This window comes from Ochotona princeps, chromosome 14, assembly GCF_030435755.1.
Source record: "Ochotona princeps isolate mOchPri1 chromosome 14, mOchPri1.hap1, whole genome shotgun sequence".
Classification (NCBI taxonomy): domain Eukaryota; kingdom Metazoa; phylum Chordata; class Mammalia; order Lagomorpha; family Ochotonidae; genus Ochotona; species Ochotona princeps.
The window spans coordinates 10,545,792-10,567,419 of record NC_080845.1 but is presented as its reverse complement, the minus strand read 5'-3'; the positions used below and the strand labels follow the sequence as shown (position 1 = coordinate 10,567,419).

Here is a 21,628-nt window from a genome sequence, read left to right as displayed (position 1 = left end):
TCTGTCCAACAAAGAGATGGACATGGATTATCTCCACAAATAAAAAAAATGAAGCCTAAAAAGAAGGAAACGGATATCTCTAAAGTTCTATGGTTATCTAGCAATGCCTACCATGATGGAATAGATTATTATATAAACCAAGAATAAGCAAAATTGCTCTTAAAATGTCAGAGTAAATACCTTAGACTTTCTAAAAATCACATGGTCTCCTGCATCTGGTCAATTTTACACTATAGGATTAAAACAGCCACAGGCAATACATGGGCAAACAGGCAGAGCTGCATTCCAATAAAATGTTACAAAAACGGGCGGTAGGCTGGATTTGGACACGGACCACAGAAAAGTAGTCCTCTACTCTAGACTTTTAGATTATTACTAGTCCAGTATACATTTCCACTACCTTACGGTTACTATTAATTTTCAGGATAGAATAGTGGTTTAGCACTAAACAGCATTAACTGTCAGGAAAAAAACAAAAACAAAAATAATTGGTATAAGAACCATGCATGAATTTGTCATGATATTACATAAATATAACTACTGCTTTTTTCCCTCTTCCCTCACTTCTAAAAATTTATGAATCCTTTATTTTTTTCTCCTCTTACAAGGACATTAGCCTAAAACACACTTTTCTATTTCTCCAAAAGCACTGAGAGAAAATGTTATAGAATCTTATCCTAGAAGGCGGACATCCCATGAGATGCAAGAACGAAAAAAATTGATAATTTGTCTTTTAACATAGTAAGAAATGTGGCACTTCTGAATATAACTTTATGGGCATATTTTTGGAGGGGAAAAGGGAACAATGGTAGCCAACTATTCTTTTTTTTTTTTTTAAGATTTATTCACTTTATTACACAGTCAGATATACAGAGAGGAGGAGAGATAGAGAGGAAGATCTTCCATCCGATGATTCACTCCGCAAGTGAGCCGCAACGGGCCGGTACGCACCGATCCGAAGCCGGGAACCTGGAACCTCCTCCAGGTCTCCCATGCGGGTGCAGGGTCCCAATGCATTGGGCCGTCCTTGACTGCTTTCCCAGGCCACAAGCAGGGAGCTGGATGGGAAGTGGAGCTGCCGGGATTAGAACCGGCACCCATGTGGGATCCTGGGGCGTTCAAGGCAAGGACCCTAGCCACTAGGCCACGCCGCTGGGCCCTCAAATAAATGAATCTTTTAAAAAAATAGAATTAGTGTAACTTGAGTATGAATTCAAGATCTTTTGCCACTTAAGAGCTGTGTGCCTTAGACAAGCCATCTCATTTCCCTGATCCTCATCTTCTGCTAAGGTGGTCGTGAGGTTCACCTTGGGATGCCCAAGTCCCATACTGGAGCATCTTAACTACAACACCAAACACTCAGTCCATGCTTGATATTTAAAAATAATTATTTATCTTAATCCTCACAGCAGCTCCGTATTTGTAGGCTACCAAGTCAGAAAGAGTAACAGGCAGAAAGGGAGTTCCTAATAGTGGCTTCCAATTCCAAGTCTGGCACTTTTACTACCATTTGACATTGCTTCTATTTATGAGAAATTTTTCTGTTCTTTAAGAATAGTTGGCTACTGGGCCCGGCGGCGTGGCCTAGCGGCTAAAAGTCCTCGCCTTGAACGCACCAAGATCCCATATGGGCGCCGGTTCTAATCCCAGCAGCTCCACTTCCCATCCAGCTCCCTGCTTGTGGCCTGGGAAAGCAGTCGAGGATGGCCCAATGCATTGGGACCCTGCACCTGCGTCGGAGACCTGGAGGAGGTTCCAGGTTCCTGGCTTTGGATGGGCACAGCACCGGCTGTTACGCTCACTTGGGGAGTGAACCATCGGATGGAAGATCTTCCTCTCTGTCTCTCCTCTCTGTAAATCTGACTTTGTAATAAAAATAAATAAATCTTTAAAAAAAAAAGGCAGTGTGGCAAAGGGAGGAAGAGACATAGAGTGAGACAGAGATATCTTATATCTTGCTGTTTCAATTCTTTTTTTTTTTTAAGATTAATAAACAGCTTTATTTGCCTTGGACAGCATCAGTTCTCTTGTATTCTCAATTAATTTTCCGTTAAAGTGCCAGAAAATGTCTTAATCATGAGAATATTTGTTAAAAAAAAGAGCTGGAACATGGTAGTCATGAATAAAACATTTCTTACAAAACACAGAATGGAAGCTCCTCATGTTGACCTAATGGGTTGGACAATTTGTGAACAGTTTCTAATTACCTCTCACCATGATCACCAAACTGGCTGGAACCACTACCCAGGGAGAGAAGGGGAAGCCATGTCAGAGGTCAGACAACACACAAACACACACACACACACACGGCCTGCTGGGTGCTGCCTCCTTGGGACCACCTGGGGGTGCTTGCTGTTTGAGTAGATCCAGTCTTGAGACACAGACCGAAACCCCTCTGCAGCCTTCTAGCCCACCCTCCCTCCCTAACAAAAGCGCCAAAAGTCATTACCCCAAGACTAACAACATCAGTAAAAATGAGAATAATAACACGCACACACACACACACACACACAAAACTGTTTCAATTCTTAAATAGCAGAAATTGTCAGGGCTAGGCAAGGCCAAAGCCAGGAACTAAGAACTCCATGCTGGTCTCGCACAGCAGGGACTCACACTGGTGCTGATATGTGACTTTGGCACGGCAGACAGCAACTTAACCTGCTCCATCAGAACACTAGCCCTTCAAGTTACACTAATTCTAAAGTTAGTGTCTTTGTCATTACCTAACATTGCCTTTTTAACTTTTTCACTTGAGTCCCCTTACAGATAATTACTCCATATAAGGTGAAAGAATAATGGCTTTCAGTCTAATAGAAGGCAGCTCCTCAGATAACAGGTCACTGTCCCACAACATTAAGTCATCCCCGAATAACAAATAAACATAATTCTAGTGGGATCTCAGAAATGTGCTGGTCAATAGAATGAATTCAATCTATTTACCCCTAGTGAAAGAAAATGGATAACAGCAAATAAAAGCCTTAAATGTCCAAAGAAACAAATCCATAATTTTGAAAAGAAAAAAACCACCATAACAGTTCAATGATACATCAATACATAAAAAGAACATTTCCATAGGACATGGCTGAAAGAAGATACATTCATTTTTTCATAGGAAAGCTACAGACACTACTGCAGAGTAGGGCTGGGAATCAGGTGCTTTTGAAGAACTACATCAACAGAGTAAGTTTGCTAACAGTAAAAGTTTGCTAACAGTTTAAAAAACATATCAAGTGAGGAAATCAGAGCATACAAAACATGTTATACATTTCCCACACTCCTCTGCCTTTATTAAACTAGTCCTTAAGAGCAGGAACCTTTTTTTTTTTCCTCAGTTAAAAACAAACTGTTACCTCCAGCCTCTGCTCACCTGTTGCAGAATCTGCCTAGTGCTCCCCGCGGATTACAGTAACAGGGCAGGCAGAGCCCAGAGGTGTGGTTCAGGTAGAAGCCTTCTTGGCAGGTTTCACAGTGAAGCCCCTGATACCCCGGCAGACAGGTGCACTGCCCTGTGGTCTGGTTGCAGAGATCCTCATCCACGCTTCCAGTCCTAGAGCAGTTACACTCATACTCTGAGGAAAAAAGGAAAGAGACATTGTCAACTAAGACTGCTTTCTTAATAAGACAAACTCTATTTTTCTTAATGATATGTTCAGAACAACTTTGGGAGGCTACATAAAATCAGTTCAGATTTACAGTGTATCCTGTTCACTTAAACTAAGAAATGGATACGATACATAAAATTAGGCACAGTTCATAATTATATAGCTAATATTCTCAGTTTTCTTTCTAGTGGTCTTCATTTCCTATCCCTCTTACACTACATCACAATATGATTATAAATTGTTATTTTTTTCCTGGATTAAAAGCTTCCAGTGCATACCAGAAATGTTAAATAAATGAACCCTTTCTGGGTTGGCATGTTGACTCAACTAGCTAATCTTCTTCCTTCAAGCAACAGCATCCCATGTGGGCACTGGTTCATGTCGCAGCTGCTCCACTTCAACCTAGCCCCCTGCTTGTGGCCTGAGACAGCAGAGGAGGATGACCCAAAATCTTGGGACCCTGCACCCATGTGTAAGACTCAAAGGAAATTCCTGGGTCCCGGCTTCCGATTGGCTAACCTCCAGCTGTTGTGGACATTTGGGGACTGAACCAGAAGAAGGAAGACCTTTCTCTCTCCATCTCTCCTTTTCTCGGGCTTTGCCTTTCCAATAAAAATACATAAATCTGGGCCCAGCATGATGGCTCAATTGGTTAATCCTCATCTTGTAGGCACCAGGATCCCATGTGGGCACCAGTTTGTGTACCAGCTGCTCTACTTCCCACCTTGCTTCCTGCGTGTGGCCTGGGAAGGCAGCAGAAGATGGCCCAAGGCCTTGGTACCCTATATCCATGTAGGAGACCTGGAAGAAGCTCCTGGTTCCTGGCTTCAAATCAGCTCAGTTCTGGCCACTGCAGCCATTTGGGGAGTGAAGCAGCAGATGGAAAATCTTTCTCTCTGACTCTCCTCTCTGCAAATCTACTTTTCCAATAAAAATAAATAAATCTTTTTAAAAAAAATAAAATAGATGGGTAATAAAAACACATTATTCACCCAGTGATTTTAAAATAAACAAATAAAGCTTTAATTAGTAAATAAATACTTTCTTTTTTAAAAAAAAGATTTATTTATTTTTATTACAAAGTCAGATATACAGAGAGGAGGAGAGATAGAGAGGAAGATCTTCCATCCGATGATTCACTCCCCAAGCGTGCGCAACGGCCAGTTCTGTGCCAATTCAAAGCCAGGAACCTGGAACTTCCTCCAGGTCTCCCACACGGATGCAGGGTCCCAAGGTTTTGGGCCGTCCTCAACTGCTTTCCCAGGCCACAAGCAGGGAGCTGGATGGGAAGGAGCCGCCGGGATTAGAACCGGCACCCATATGGGATCCTGGGGCGTTCAAGGCGAGGACCCTAGCCACTAGGCCATACCACCGGGCCCAAATAAATACTGTCTATAGTAATAGAAACTAGGCTCAAATTATTATTAATTCTGATAATCTATTCAGGTCATATAAGATTATGCCACAGATAGAACCACAAACTAATAAAATCTGCCTAGGAAGAAATTAGTGGAGAATTGAAATTTTATGTTGAGGAAATGATGAACAATAAATCCAGAAGTGAAAAGTTATTGAGTTAAAACCAGTCAACATTTGAGTCCTTCTGAAAAAAATTTTTTTAGTCCTTCTGAAATTTAACGATTAGGAAACAAACGTATCTGTGGGGCAGGTACTTGGCGCAGCAGGTAAGATGTCGCTTGGGATGCCACCATCCTTTACTGAAGGGTCTGGGGTTGAATGCAGTTGGTTCCTGCTTCCAGCTTCCTGTCACTGTACATCCTGGGGGGCAGCATGCAGTAACAAGTACTTGGGCTCCTGCTATCAGACAGGAGACCTGGATTGAGTGCTGGGCTTCTGGTTTTGACTTTATCCAACCTCAACTACCATAGGTATATGGGGAGTAAACCAGTAAGTAGATGATTTCTGTCTCTCTGACTTTTAAATAAAAAGGAAAAAAAAACTGGGAGTGGGCATTGTAGTGCAGTGGTTAAGCTGCTGCTTAAGATGCCCACGTTCCTTATTCAAGTGCCTAGGTTCAAGCCCTAACTCCACTTCCAGTTCAGCTGGCACCCACATGCGATGCCAACTTTAGTACTGGCCATTCCATTTCTGATTTAGTTCCCTGATAATGGCCTGAAAAAAGCAGCTGAAGATAGCCCAGGGGAAAGCAGTGGATGCTTGGGCCTCTGCCACCCATTTGGGTGGTTCACATGGCCCTAGTTTTGGCCAGCTAAGAACTGGCCATTGAGTTTATCTGGAGAGTGAATCAGTGGATGGAAAACTCTGTCTCTCCATCTCTCTGTGACTCTTCAGGTAAACATGAAATTTTTTTTCAATTTTTCTTGGAGAGTCAGATTTACAGAAAGAAGAGACACAGAAAGATCTTCCATCCAATGGATCACTCCCCAATTGGCCAAATGGTCAAAGCTGAACTGATCTGAAGCCAAGAGTCAGAAGCTTCTCCTGGGTCTCCCACATAGGTTCAGAGTCCTAAGGCCTTGGGCCATCCTCTGTTGCTTTGCCAGGCCACAAGCTGGGAGCTGGATTGGAAGTGGAGCAGCCAGGACATGAACTAGTGCCCATACGGGATTCCAGCACATATAAAGTGAGGACTTTGGCCACTAGGCTATGGTGCTGGGCCCAGAAATAGGTAAATCTTTAAAAATAATACAAAACACCTACATTCTGTATCAGAGTACCTGGTTTCAATACCTACTTCATTTCCTAATTGGGAAGCAGTGGTATTGGCTCCAGTACTTCTCTGAGTTCCTGCCACCCACATTGGAAGTCTGGTTTACTCCCTGGCTGTAGGTCCCCAGTTTTCCACACTTCATTTCTGGCTTTGGCCCTGGCACAGTCCCATCCATTGAGAGCATTTGGGTAGTGAAATCAGCAAATGGGAATACTTCATGCCTCTCAAATAAGTAAAAAAATAATTTTGAAAGTTAGATAATTAAATAAATGCAAATTAAAAGTTTGACACAGAAAATAACAAAAAGGTTTGCTTCTCTGACCTAGAAAAGAAAATCAGGCTTTAAAATTCTTTACATAGTCAAAGCAGCTTACACACAAAGTCAAGACAAAGGCTCCCGTCCATAAACTCCAATTTGGCCAACTCTGTATCTCTTGTGCTCCTATTTCTAACCTTTGGTGTTAGTTTACTTCTCTGTTATTCACACTTCTAATCTGCAACTATAAGAAATGAATGAATACATGGTAGGGAATGGTTTTATTACTTTATGTGTATGTCTTTCAAGTTCAGGTGGTGAACAAGTTGCAGATTATTCAGTCCTAAGAAATCCATACAGATTTCTTCAGTCCTAAGCTTAGGAAAAGAACCAGCTTTCCATAATAATCAAGATTCTTCTTCTTTCTAGGCTGTATAAGCATGACATTTCTTTGACAGTTATATCTTTCCAAATGACGTTGACTTGCGAGGTATGTGTGTGTAGTGGTTTCTGTAAATACTAAAGCCATGTTCAGTGGTCTTTAAGTAAAATTTCCAACAACAGTTTCACGGCAAGACTTTCACTGCACCAAAAAAGACCAAAAACTTAAAATAACATTTTTCTTGTGAAACTGGAAGAAATTCAATACATTCAACTCCTCCTGCTGAACCAATTTCATCACAAGTTAAACTAACTGTTTTGCTGGCATAGGCAGAACCAGCTCAGAAAAACTGAGAAGACTAAAGAACTCTTTAATAAAGACTGAACTGTACCTTTATTATTTCTACCTAAAAACTAATTCAGTGTCCTCATGGTCCTGATGAATGAGATCATTAAAAAAAAAAAAAAACTCAATAATTCCAAGAACTGTGAGACAAAACCACCATTTTTTCAGTAACATTTTGATGGATAAACTCTCAACTCTTTGGTTATTATTAGAGCCAATCCAATCTCTGTTATTCTGTGACATACTCTTGTTCTTTCCCTCTTTGAACTTTTGCTCAGTCTGTGCAGCTTACAGCAATCTCCTACACATCTTAGTATCCCCCTTTTCAACAGTCAGCTGAAACTCACTTCTTCACAAAATGTAACTATGCCCCCTTCGATGAATTCCTAACAACATAAACTCCAACTTTCACATGACACTAATTTTGAAGAAACAATAAGTGAAACAGTTATGAGCACAGGCTGTAGGGGCATACAGTGAGTTTAAAACCCTGCTCTCACTAACTTTATAACATTAGGCAAATTAGGTAACCTCCCTTTGCTTCCATTTCTTCATCCACAAACAGGAAATAATGACAGTATCTATAGTATTCAGCACCTAAGATGCAGTGGAGTGGATTTGGAGTATTGCAACAATCAACAAAACATCTGGAAGAGAAGTGTTGTACAGAAATCTAAGTGATGGATCTATTTGATCTACCCACCATTGAATTTAATCTTTCAAAAGCCTGCCATAGGATACATGACAAAGAACATCTCTCTTAATGTTCAGATTGAAAAGAATAAGGAATACTTAATTCAACCTTTTGCCTAAACATCAAATGATTCTTAAAAACCAACAAGCTTTATTATCTTTACCACATGCCTGGTTTCCTACTTGTATGGTACATTGCAAAGTATATTTTTATGGGGACCATATTTCATCTTTGTAGGTTTAGAAAGAAGGAATCCCAGAAAGGCCTCTTTCTAAAAAAAAAAAAATCAACACAGAGTTTTTATATTTATAAAGAGTCTTATTATTTATAAAAGGTAACACTGGTACTCAAATTACACGTCACATGTGTTATGCCAGGGCAGGATCACAAATCACTGAAAAACTGGAAGAATATTATTTAAAGCTGATGAATTTCTAGAGTTCAACCAGATTTTGTGGAAACGTGGAGCATTTTAAAGGTATCACTTTTAAAGGCAAGCTTTAAAAGCTTTACCTTTCAGAATTAAACTATATCCACTAAAATTCTTAATCACAACTTGGTTTAATAAAATAGTTCTATTTTGTGGCAGACATACAAAAACAAAAACAGAGCAACGTTACAGGTTTTGTTGAAATTTTTCTGAGTCACATTTAAGGCTGTGTTAGAATTTGCTCTTGGCACACTGCCAGTTTTCCACAATTCAAAGACAATTTTATTAAATAAGACAAGATGGCAAGCTTTGGGAAAAGTAAAAGTTACCTTTTACTACTAATAGTAACAAAGGTGGTATTAGCAGTCATTGAGCATATACTACATGTGTAGCAAATAACACACTGGAAAGCATACATAGAAAGGTCTCCTTCATCCTCACTGCAGTCCTGAGACTCAGATCTCTTGAAGGAGAAATCTGAGTCCCAAAGAGATGAAGCAAATCAGCCAAGCCATCAGTCCTGCAGAAGGACGGCAACACAAACTAACTCCAAAGTCCACGTCCTTCCACAATAAGTGGCTGCTGTGTAGTAAAACGAGATGAAAAACCACCTGATGACCCAAAAACCTCTCAAATTAGACTTTGCTCTCTGACCTTCAGTAAGTCTAACTACTGAGTTTCAGTGTTTTGGTTTATAAAATGTGGATATTCATGTCATCTATCATATAAAATAATTACAGGTCAAATGTTATATGGCCACACACACTGTTTTTGGATTATAGGAACCTGCTCTATAATGAAGAAATTGATTATATCAAGTATCAAGTTATATCTAGTGATCCTAATGAGTAGAAAGCAGCTTTTCTTTAAAATCTTAATGTGTGTATTATATTTCAAACGTGTGCCAGCACTGTAGTGGGCTAAGCTGCTGCTCTCAATGCTGGGTCATATAGTGGAGTCTCAGTTGCTCCTGACTACAACCTGGCCCAGCACCAGCTGCTGTGGCCATCTGAGGAGTGAACCAGGGGACGGAAAGTCTCTCTCTCTCACTCTTAGGTTCGCTCACTCTCCTTCTCTTTCAAATAAGTAAATAAATCTTTTCAAAAAGTAAAATAAAGAGAAAATTTATAAACCTAAAATAACTCATCGAGGGCACATTTTTTCATATTTCTAGGCTAGTCCATTTAAAAAACAAAAATGTTCAGATCAAATTAAAACCCACAAACTCCAGCTACAAACAAGCTAGAAAAAGACACAAACCAAAAATACTCAGGGGGATTGACAGTAACTTGATATGTAAAGGTGAAGCAGGTAAATACTGAGCAGAAGAAAATTAACATAGCTATACTAATGTAAGATAAATGGTGTTTAGGTAACATGAAAACATTATCGGACAAAGAGTCTGGTCACCACATCACGGTAAAATGTACAGTTCACTAAGAAGATGTAGTTCTAAATCTGTATACATATGATATAGTACTCTCCGAACTTATAAAGTGTTATATACCAGAACTAAATACCAAAGGTATTTTTATTTCTGAGGATGCGGTGAGAGCAATATATGAAGGGAGTTTCTACCTGAATAGGATACTTACCATTTTATCCTCTAGATCACTGGAAACTGCTCCAAAAGATCGGGGTCAGAATCAGCATATGAAAATAAGAGCTCTAAAGTGGAGTGATGGTGGCAGCGATTAGGAATCTGAGCTGGCTAAACTGCAATTTCATGTCATCTTGTGATAGAGGAAACTTTCTTTTAACTCAAATGAGAATGATAATTTAAGGAGTTACCTGAAATCATGGGAAGGGCAGAAGAGAGAAGTGACTGGACTACATTATAGAAAAAAGTACTAACTATAGATCTGCCACTGTAATTCTTCCCCCCTTAGCATTCTGCTTCTCTTATTCCCTAAAAGTTCTTTGTGCTTTCTGCTATCTGTCCTCTACCATGTTCCCAGAGTATTGTGAGCGAAAGCCACAATAGGAAGACCTGGTCTTTGGCAGTTTCACTAACTTCTAAAATTACTCCAAAATCCTTTAAATTACTGTTTCTATATTCATTGCCTGTATCAGCTATTCTAAGTTTCTCTTTAAGTCTTCAGTTCCACTTTATTATCAGCAAATGGTTTCATTTCCACCTTCATGGTAAGTGGAGCCTTCTGGAATACATCTTCCTGTGCTCAGCCACAGAGCCTTCCCTCCAGTTTAAGAGCATCCAGCTCCTTCAAGACTGTGGGTGCTGCCATTGTGGTGCAGGGTGATCCAGCTTTTTGCTAATGGACCAGGGAAGGCAGCAGATGATGGACCTACAGCTTGGGACCCTGTCACCCATGTAGGGGACCAGGATAAAACTCCTGGCTCCTGGCTTCCACCAGGCTCAAGTCCTGGCTGTTGAAGTCATTTGGATGAGTGAACCAGTGGATGGAAGATTAGAAGTCTGTCTCTCTCCCTCCAACTGAACTGCTGATCTTAGAACCCCAACCATGAAGAGACTGTCAGCCAGTGGATTCTGAATAGGATTCATTGTGATTGGAACTGAGAGATTGGCAGCAATCCAGAACTGATGAACTATCAAAACTGTATGAACAGGACCCTCAGACGCGTCTCCCGTTTGGGATCTGGGATGGGTGGGAGGTTGGGTGGGGCTTTTCCCTTTGTTTTTTTTCCCTGACCCCAGATACAGGGTAAAATGATATTGATGTGGAAACAATGGTATTACCCACTTTCACCCTGTAGCCCTTGGCCCTTTGTTCCCTAATCAACTAAGTAAGATTATTAAAAAATAATAAAAAAAAAAAGAAGTCTGTCTCTCTCCCACTCTTTCCATTCCTCCCTCTGTAGCACTCTGCCTTTTGAATATATATATGAGAGAGAGAGAGAGAGAGAGAGACTGAGGTTGAGACCCAACAGTTCTTCCAATTGCGTTCTTTTCGGGCTCGGCAGCGTGGCCTAGTGGCCAATTGCATTCTTTTCCACCTCCCCTGTCTGCCATTTCTGGGACTCTACTCTGTCTGCTCCACATACTCACTTCAGCCTTCAATCTTTAACTTTTTACAAGATCTACTTTTTTTATAGAGAGATTCTATTTATATTTATTGGAAAGGTAGATTTAGAGAGAGAAGGAGACACACAGAGAGAAAGATCTTCCATCTGCTAGTTCACTCCCCAAATGACTGCAACATCCAGAGATAAGCCGATCCAAAGCCAAGAGGCCGGTGCTACCCTACCCCCCGAGTCTCCCATGTCAGTGCAAGGGTCCAAGGAATTGCAACATACTCCACTGCTTTTCCATGGAACATACAGAGAGCTGGATCAGAAATGGAGCAGCTAGGACACGAACCAGTAACCATATGGGATGTTGGCACTTGCAGACTGAGGGTTAACCAGATGAACCATTGTACTGGCCCAGGATCTATTTTCAAATACATATTGAGTCTTTCACAATCTAAAACATATTCTATTTAATCTCCTATTTTAACTACCCCTTATCTTCTAAATAAAATTTCTCAAATCAAAATACTCACTGTTGCCTTTTCTTCACCACATGTTCTTTCTTTAATGCTCAGCACAGTTTTCCAAACTTTACTGAAAACATTCTGTCAAATGTTACTGACCCAAGGTAGTAGCCTTCTCAGACCTTATTCTTTTTAAATTTTGAATTTTATGGTACAATTCTATAGAGTCTGGGATTCCCTCCCCCTAATTCCCACCCCCGACTTATTTTTCCCATATCACATAATAGTATAGTCCTTTATAAGGAGTTATAATTCCATCAGTCTGTTATTTAAGTGTGCCCCAACATTGTTGGTACAGACAATGTCAGTCAGACCTTACTCTCAAGCTTTTGCATAGCTCCTTTATTTTTGAAACTCTTTCCTTTAATCTCCATGTGACTAGATCAAAAATTCCATGAGCATTTCACTATGGTTAAAGCTGGTCCTTGAGCTTCCACTTTAACCATGGTAGATCTCTGTATTACAGATTCCAGTGAACCCTGCCTCGCAGTGTCTATTTCTCAGACTCCTTCGCTACCTGATAAATGCAGCTTCAATGGAGTAAAACCTCCAGAATCTAGGTATTAGGGCCTTTGCGCCTTCTGCCTTTATTCATTTAGAACCCAGTTGTAGGAAAGCTTGAACTAGACAAACGAAAGATGAGGAGAGAAAAGTGTCAGCCATTCAGCTACAGCCATCAAGACCCCAAACATGTGAGTGGGGCCACCTGGGACCCTCTAATTCTAGCCACCTTGTTAATGAATAATAGGAGTAAGCCCAGGATGGGACAGGCCTAGTAGGGATTACTGGGGTCACCTTGACCAGGCCATGCACCAGCTGGTATGTGTGAGAACTGGGTCTGTGGCAGGCTGCCTGGCTGGGCCACAGCATCCATCTGTTAACATGAGATATGGGGCTGGGACAGAAATGACCAAGCTGCATCCACCAGTATGTTCATTGGCTGGTGCAGGTGACAGACAAAACCTAATCCTGTACTGGCTGGAGCATACAAGAGTTAAGCCTGAGGCCACCCCAGGTGAGGTTTCTTGGAGGACTCCACAACTGGACCACTGGACTCAGACCCTGGCCACAGAGAAAAATCCCAGGATGTGTTGCCTGACCATAGAGTACATGTATCAGGATTGGGCCTCCTCAGTTGCTGAAGCCTGTGCAGTGGACAGCATGTTCAGATGTACACAGGGGACATGATGACCAGCTCATCTAGGCCAGCAGGAGATGTCGACTGCCTCATCAGAGGATGGAAAGTAGAACATACTGGACAACTCTCCTGGTCAAGCTTTGTGGCATGTTGCCTGGGACTGTGGATGCACTAAGGTGGACTTTGTCAACCAGTAGGCCTTGGAAAGATTTTTTTCAAACTTGCAGCAATGAAACCAACAACTCCTCAGAATTATTAAAACCACCCAAATAACACCCTCGGAATATTCTTCCCCACATGGAACTCTGAAGCATCATCAAACGACTGTCCCCTGTCTTCAGGTGCTAATGTGGTTTGACTGCAAGGAGCAGCCCACTTCCTTCCTCCTCTGCAGACATAGGAGAAAAAAAAAAAAGGAAACATCTGTCCCATCCACCTTCCTTCATACCTGACCCTCCCCACCCTAATCAGAGGCCCACATGGGTGTGCATCCCTCGCAACTATGTAAACAATATTAAAAGAGTAAGCCCAGGAGAGATAAGCAGAATCACCAAGCATACACATAATGAAAAGCAAGTCATTGTTACCGCTTTAACACAGAGTTTCATGCTGTTCTGTTATACAGACAGCTGATACATCAGTGGCCCTGGTCAAATGCTTTCAATTTGAACCTGTCTTTAAAAATGCCTTCTAGGTGGTTTCCCTGACTGTAGATACCCAAATAGACTCCCTCCCTTCACCAAGTGAATCCTTGCTTTAGAAAAATCAGTGTTTTCTTTTTTCTTTTAAAGATGTATTTACTGATGTGAAAGTCAGTACTCCAAGAAAAAGAGAGACAGAGATACAGAGGTCTTTTTTCTGAGGTTCACTCTCCAAAAGGCTGCAAAGCCAGGACTGGGTCAGCAGAAAGCTAGGAAGCAAGAGCCAGGAGTTTCATGCTGGTCTCCCACCTGAGTGGGAGGCACCCATATACTTGGGTCATCTTCCACTGCTTTTCCCAGACCATTGGCAAGGAGCTGGACTGGAACTGGAAGAGCTAATACTTGATCCAGTACCCATAGCACCACAATGTTAACCTTTGTTTTATCATATTTGCTCGGTTGTATTTGTTTTCCCAAAAGACACTTTCTGAGGAACATGTTAAATCAACTTTTTACTGTTTCTACATAATACATGAAATAAACTTAACCAGAGTGGTAGTAGTATTTAGTAACAATTTAAATTCAGATCAAGTAAAAATTCTAATTATCTTCCCAAACAATCAGGTAAATATTTACACAAAGTTGCTAGCAATGTAATCAGGGAAAATATCATTGGAGATCAGATGTTTTTTTTCTGAGTCACTTATTTGTCCTCGATTCTTCTGTGTCCTATTTTTTAAAAATTATTTATTTTACTTGAAAGAGAGAGAGACACAAGAAGAGACACAGGGAGAGGGAGAGAGCTTCCATCCTTTGGTTCACACACCAAATGGCCACAGTGGCCAGAGTTAGCTACCCTGAAGCTGGGAACAGAAGCTTCAAGCAGAGGATTAGCTTAGTATACCACTGCACTGGAACCAACATCTTTATTTTTAAACAATTTTTAAAAAGATTTTATTTATTTTTATTGGAAAGGTGGATATACAGAGAGGAGGAGAGACAGAGAGGAAAATCTTCCATCTGATATTTCACTCCCCAAGTGACAGCAACAACCAGTACTGTGCCGATCCGAAGCTGGGAGTCGGAAACTTCTTCCAAGTCTCCCATGCGGGTGCAGGGTCCCAAGGCTTTGGACCATCTTCAACTGCTCTCCCAGGCCACAAGCAGCGAGCAGGATGGGAAGCAATGCTGCCAGGATTAGAACAGGTGACCATATGGGATCCCGGTGTGTTCAAGGTGAGGACTTTAACCGCTACAATATCGCGCCGGGCCCTAAACAATTTTTTTAAATTGTGGTAAAACATACATATAAAGTTGCTCTTTTTTTAAGATTTATTTAATCTTATTGGAAAGTCAGATTCACAGAAGAGAGACAGAGAGGAAGATCTTCCGTCTGCTGGTTCACTCCCAAGAAGTTGCAATGGCCAGAGTTAAGCTGATCCAAAGTCAGGAGCCAGGAGCCTCTTCCGGGTCTCCCACATGGGTGCAGGGTCCCAAGGCTTTGGGCCGTCCTCCACTGCTCTCCCAAGCCACAAGCAGGGAGCTGGATGGGAAGTAGGGCCACTGATATATGAACCAGCGCCCATATGGGATCCTGGGGCACATGCAAGGTAAGGGCTTTTAGCCGCTAAGCCACTGTGTCAGGCCCTAAAGTTGCTAATTTTAATCATTTTAAGTATTCAGTTTAGTGGAATTAAGCAGATTCACACTGTTTTACAGTCACCACTACTATCTATCTTATTTTTTTATTCACTTGCTGTTTTACTCCATCATGAGCACGTATCAGAGATAATATTTGACAAATATCTGTGTATCCATGAGTTGATACATATATAAACAGCTGAATAAAACATAAATGAGTAGGACAGTTAGTTCTTCCTTATAGCACTTTATTGAGGTGCTCTCTCTCGCATCTTTTTGCCCTTTTATCCGTACCAACACATGAATACACGCAAGTTTTTCCTTTGCTTCCTCATTTGAGTCTCCACTGGACTGTGATCTCAATAAAAATATGTACTGCACAACTCATCTACTCACCCATTATATATCACTCACCTACTATCAATTGTGTAGCTCAATATTGGCACTGAAGATGGAGTAAAATCTCTGGACTATTCTCTAGTAAGAAGTCTTTTTTTTCTGATGAGTATGCTTCAAAAATAATTTAGCAATTTCTTATGAAGTTAAATGTATACCTACTATCTGACCCAATAATTCTACTGCTTTGGGGGTATCTACCCTCAAAGAAATAAAAATTGGAGGCTGGTGGTGTGGTGCACCAGGGAATGGCACTAGTTGCAGTGCCTGCCTGCATTCCATATGAGTGCTGGTTAGGTTTCCACTTCTCCAATCCCAGATGGTCCACTTTTGACCCAGTGCTACTAAATGTGCCTGGGAAGGCAGGAGAAAGTGACCCAGGTATCTGAGCCCCTACCGCCACATGGGAGATCTGGGTAAAGCTGCTGGATCCTGCTTTCAACCTGATCAGAGCTAGTTCTTGCAGTCATTTGGGGAGCAGTTAGAGACGATCTCTTTCTCTCTCTCTCTCTCTGATCCTTCTTTCTTGTTTGCTGTCTCTATAACTCCACCTTTCAGGTAAATAAATTATATTTAAACATGAAAACTTGTGCTTACACCTATGTGTAACTAAATATCCACAGTAACTCTACTTATAATCACCCAAAGACAGAAATAATTCAAATGTTCTTCAGAAGCAGAATGGCTAAACAAACCATGGTTTTATTTAAATTCTTTAAAAATGTATTAATTCTCTTCTATTTGAAAGGCAGAGTGATGGGGAAGGAAGTGAGGGATGATACAGAGAGATTTTTCTACCTGCTGGTTCCTCCTCAAACACCTGCAACCCCCTGGGCTGGACCAGGGTGAAGCTATGAAACCAGACCACCATCCTCATCGCCCACATGGGTAGCAGTTACCCAAGTATTTGGATTATCTTCTACTGCTTCCCAGGATGCTTCAGCAGGAAGCTGGGTTAAAAGCGGAGCAGCTAGACTTGAATCTGCACTCCAATACAGTAAGCAGTCATCCCATGTGACAGCTTAACCTGCTATACCAAAAATCCCACACCTTTGTATCATAACATATTCTATACATGAGAATCTATTTTAGATATATGAAGCTGATTTGTCTAGTATACAAAAACACATTTTAAGGCCTTAATAACTGACACTTTTATATAATGTATTTACCATTATACTTTATTTTGGCCTTTCAAGGTTGTTTTCATTTAAACTCTATCGCCATGTTCTCTCCAAAAATCAATTTCATTACAATTTTTCCAATAGTACCATTTATCCTACAAATGAGCATTCTAATAACTAGTGAATTTAAAATCTTCACCTTTCATATATGTGGTCAGCAGAATAATAAGCAAAAATTACTGTTTGCTTTTCTACCAGAAAAAATTATGCATATGAATTTCATACAAATTTCGTTGAAATTTCTAAGCCTTTTACTATTAGTGGAAGTAGTAGTAGCAGTGGTTAAAACTCTATTTTTTCCCCATTATGCCATCTAATTAGTACCTGTGATAACTATTAGCTTTGATTTGGGGGGGGGGGATATATATACACTCATCTTATTGAACTAACTCCTAATATTCCTAATGATTTTTCCCTTGATTCCCTTAAGATTTTTATTTTCAGGTACATGATATGAGGTCCTCTATTGATAGTTATCTTACCCAGCTAACAACACTGTAATAGTGGATTTCCTAAGCCACAAAAGCTTATTGGTAAAACAAGAGTCCACTGTTCCACACAACTGCTTATCTTAATCCCTAGGTCAATCTTCTTCATTAGTATTACTGTTATATTATTCACATGAAAGGCAGAGGCTGAGACTGAGAGAGCATTCTTCCATCTGCTAGTTCACTTCTTAAATGCCTACAACAGCTAAAGACAAAAGCCACAAACTCAATCCATTTCTCCCAAGTAGGCTGAAGCCAAGTAAGCAAAAATCTGGAATTAGAAATTGGAGCCAAGACTTGAACCCAAGCACTCCGGCATGTGTCTTAACCCAAGTAGTGTCTGAACCATTGCACCAAATGCCAGGTGCTATTGTTACAAATCATAATAGGAATAATCACCAGTTACCTACACTTACCTACAGTGTCCCTGTCTCTGTCATACATTTTGTTTGCATAAACACTTAGCTTCACAACAATTTTACCAGGATAGAATTATATGTTCCAGTTTATAACAAGAAACTTAAAATTTAGAGAACCTGGGCCCAGCATGGTGAACTAACAAGCTAAGCCTCAGCCTTCAGCATTGACCTCCCATCTGGGTGCCGGTTCATGTCCGGCTGCTCCACTTCCAATACTCCTGCTCCCTGCTTACGGCCCGGGAAAGCAGTGAGGATGGCGCAAGTGCTGGAGACCCTGCACCAAGTGGCAGACCTGGGAAAAGCTCCCGGCTCCTGGCTTCGGATCAGCTCAGCTCTGGCTGTTGTGGGCCAGTGGACAGATCTCTCTCTCTGTCTCTCCTTTTCATTGTAACATCTGCCTCTCAAATAAAGATTAAAAAAAAAAAAAAAAAAGCAACTCAGAGAACCTCAGGTCCTGCCCAAGACCACAGACTTGAGTGGTTGAGACAACATCCACCCCGGGTTTCTCTTACTTCCTTGTCCTTCCTCATTTCGTTTCCCTACATGTGCTTCCTCCTTTGGAAAGAAGGGGAAGAAGTGGCCCAAAGGGAGAGAAACACAGAGACGGGGACAAAGAGAAAAGAAGGAGCAAGCAAGGAAGAAACAAATGCCACAACTAAACATAGTTGTCACTCTGTGTGTTGTGTGTGTGTGTGTTGTGTGTGTGTGTCTGTGCACACGCGCATGTGTGCTACAATCTGTTTTCAATGCTGTGGTGGAAGGCAACAGCTGCTCACATTACAAAATTAAGTTGGTGACACTTCTTTTAGAGATACCTGAGATACTAATTAGAAGCATTATTTTAGCTATCAGTATGTTTAAGTAAAACAAATATGATAAATATTAAAGCATGAGTATGTGGTTTTACTCTGAAAAATGTATTAGGGCTCCTGCCTCCAGGAGATCGGAGTCTCTTCCAAGTCTCCCATGCGGGTGCAGGGTCCCAAGGCTTTGGGCCATCCTCTACTGCTTTCCCAAGCCACAAGCAGTGACTTAGATGGGAAATTGGGCTGCCGGGATTAGAACCGGCGCCCATATGGGATCCTGGCACATGCAAGGTGAGGATTTTAGCTGCTAGGCTATCACACCAGGCCCTCTGATGACTATTTAACCCAACAGTTAAGATGCTGGCTAGCACACCTGAATTCCAGCTCTAGCACCTGACTGCCACTTCCTCCTAATGCAGATCCTAGAAGAAGCAGTAATAGCTCAACTTACTCCTACTACACATATGGGAGACCTTGGTTGAGTCCCTGGCGCTAAGTTTCAGCTTGGCCCAGCCCAAGCTATTTCAGTCATCTGGGGAGTGGTCCAGTAGACAGAAATTCTCTCTAACATCTATTTCTGTGTTTCTGCTTCTCAAATATGCAAATACTGCTTTAAGTGTATTTTTCTCTGTCAGGCCACTATCAAGTATTAAGAGAAGTGAAGTACCATCTATAGGCTTGAAAGAGTAACCAGTCCATCTGAGTTACTACTATTTAGCTACAGAAGTGCTTACTCTATCTTAGTAACTATTCAGAATTCATATGGGCTTTTCCGCCGACATCATTACCACAAATCCCTGAGTTTAAGAGGACACAGGACGAGAGGATATAGGAACTGAATCTGAACAACTTGAAATTTAGCTCCAGGTCACAGTAGAAAGAGATCAGTCTACATGGTCAGGAACCTGAGTGCTAACTTGAAACCACTGTTGATAGCTCTGTACTCTCAAATTTCATTCCCTCTCTGTAAAGGCTTTTCATTAAATTGGAACATTGGATTCCTAACTTATAAAAGTTACAAAAATTTTAAGATCTAGAAGAAACAAGGCAAAACACAAAAACAAAAGCCCTATGACAGGCATCTCTCTCTCTGTCTATATTTTTATTTTAAGCAATCTGGTGGGCAAAGCAGCATCCTTAAATAATATTACAGTTTGCAAGAGCTGAGAACCCAAAGGAATCACTAGAGATCTCTGAATGCATTAAAAACACTCTAAATAGCTTTGTCCATGTCTTAATCTCACAATGAACATAACAAAAAACATAATAAGGACAGAACCTCAAGTACTGTCAGGTGCCCCTGAGCTTGGGGGTTAGCTCTGCCTCGGTGTCTCTGTTGACAGAGGCCAGCTGAGTAACTTAAAGGCTATTTGCTATTGTAATGCCTAAAAATGTTGTCAGAGAAACAGACTGCAAAGAAAGGAGAAGGAAAAGTCAATTTACAAATGCTGCTCTAAAGTACCCGGTAATGTAATGTGGGAACTCCTAAATTTTTTTAAAAAGGGAAAGCAGGTCCCACATATTATAGTTTAATATTCATCACCAGCAAATTGCATTATTAAATGGAAAACCTGTGGATTATTAGGAATACATGTACATTTGACCACAAAGCATGCCAACTAATTCTAGAAAAATACATGATGGTTTGTGGGTAACAATAAGTAAATAGAAAATAAACTTATCATGATTACAGCTAGGTGAGGAAGGAATAGAAGGGGGAAATGCATCAAATTCATCTTAAACAGGTACATTTCAGCCCTGAATTCCAGTCTAAACAGTTTACATTCTCCAAAGAAGATCTCAGCACTATCAGCTTCAACATCTGGACCAGCAATAATACCCTGACTCCTGGATCCCATCTTCAACCTGCTAAATACAAACATCTGGTGGGGGAACTGAGCAGTATGTATTTTCACAAGCTTTAAAATCAGTACAAATGTAACCACTGCCATAGGAGAAAGAAATTTTTTTTAAGATTTATATTATTTATGTGAAAGGCAGAATTAGAGAGAGAGAATCTTCCATCCGCTGGTTTATTCCCCAAATGATTGTAACAGCTGGGGCTGGGCCAGGCTAAAGCCAACAGCAGGAGCTTCAACCAAGATTCTCAAGAGGGTCAGGGACCAAGTCCTTGGGCCATCTTCTGCTGTTGGGGAGGATTACAGTTAGAACGGGAACAGCCAGGACTCCAACAGATCCCTTAATGGGATGCCAGCAACACAGGCACTGGTTTAATCAACTATGCCACAATGCCAGTCCCATTCTGCAAAATTATCGATGTTGTGGCCACACTTGTGTGGTGGGTGCCAAGTCCATGAGCCCTGGGTGCAGAGGGTCTGGTGGGGCCTAGGCCTCCTGGCCCAGGTCCTTGGGCCCACCTGTGAGATGGGTACCAAGTCCACGAGCCCCGGGGACAGGGGAGTCAAATAGGGCCCATGTCTCCTGACCCAGGTTCCTAGGTCTGCCTGCATGGTAGGTGCTGCGTGGGTGAGCCCCAGGGGCAGGGCATCTGGCAGAGCCTGGGTTGCTGGGTCCTTGGGCCCATTTACGCAGTGGGTGCCAGGTATATGAGCCCCAGGGTCAGGGAATCTGGTAGGGCTTGGGTCGCTTCCACAGCATTCTGAGCCAGGTTGTGAACTTTTCAAGGAAGAAGTTCAGCTATTTAAAGTTTGTCAACTTGTTCAATTAAACTCTGTTTAATTAAAAAATAAGAGCTACATTTTTCTTTTGAAGCTAGAAAGGGAAAGGAACTATCTTTTTCATATTCCCTATGCTAATCATCCTAATTTGAAAAACTTGTTGACAAATTCCCTCCTCCTACCACACTTTCCTATTATTAATCACACAGTAAAGACACATTCACACAAGGCAAGTTGTGAAGTTCTTTGCTTTCTCATCATGACTAAGCATTCGGGCAGTCATATGCAAAAAGGGAATAATAGAGAAGCCCTCTTCTGGCTCCTCTACTCACTCCTGCTCTTGCACACACCTCTCTCTGC

At 41.3% G+C, this 21,628-nt stretch overlaps 1 protein-coding gene across 1 annotated transcript in view; it reads right to left on the bottom strand.

The window, feature by feature from the left end:
* MEGF9 (multiple EGF like domains 9) overlaps positions 1-21,628 on the bottom strand; it is a 98,082-nt gene that overhangs the window by 42,117 nt on the left and 34,337 nt on the right. The window contains exon 2 of the mRNA XM_004594956.2: positions 3,368-3,569. Coding sequence (XP_004595013.2) covers positions 3,368-3,569 — 202 coding nt within the window. The remainder of the gene's footprint in view (positions 1-3,367; positions 3,570-21,628) is intronic.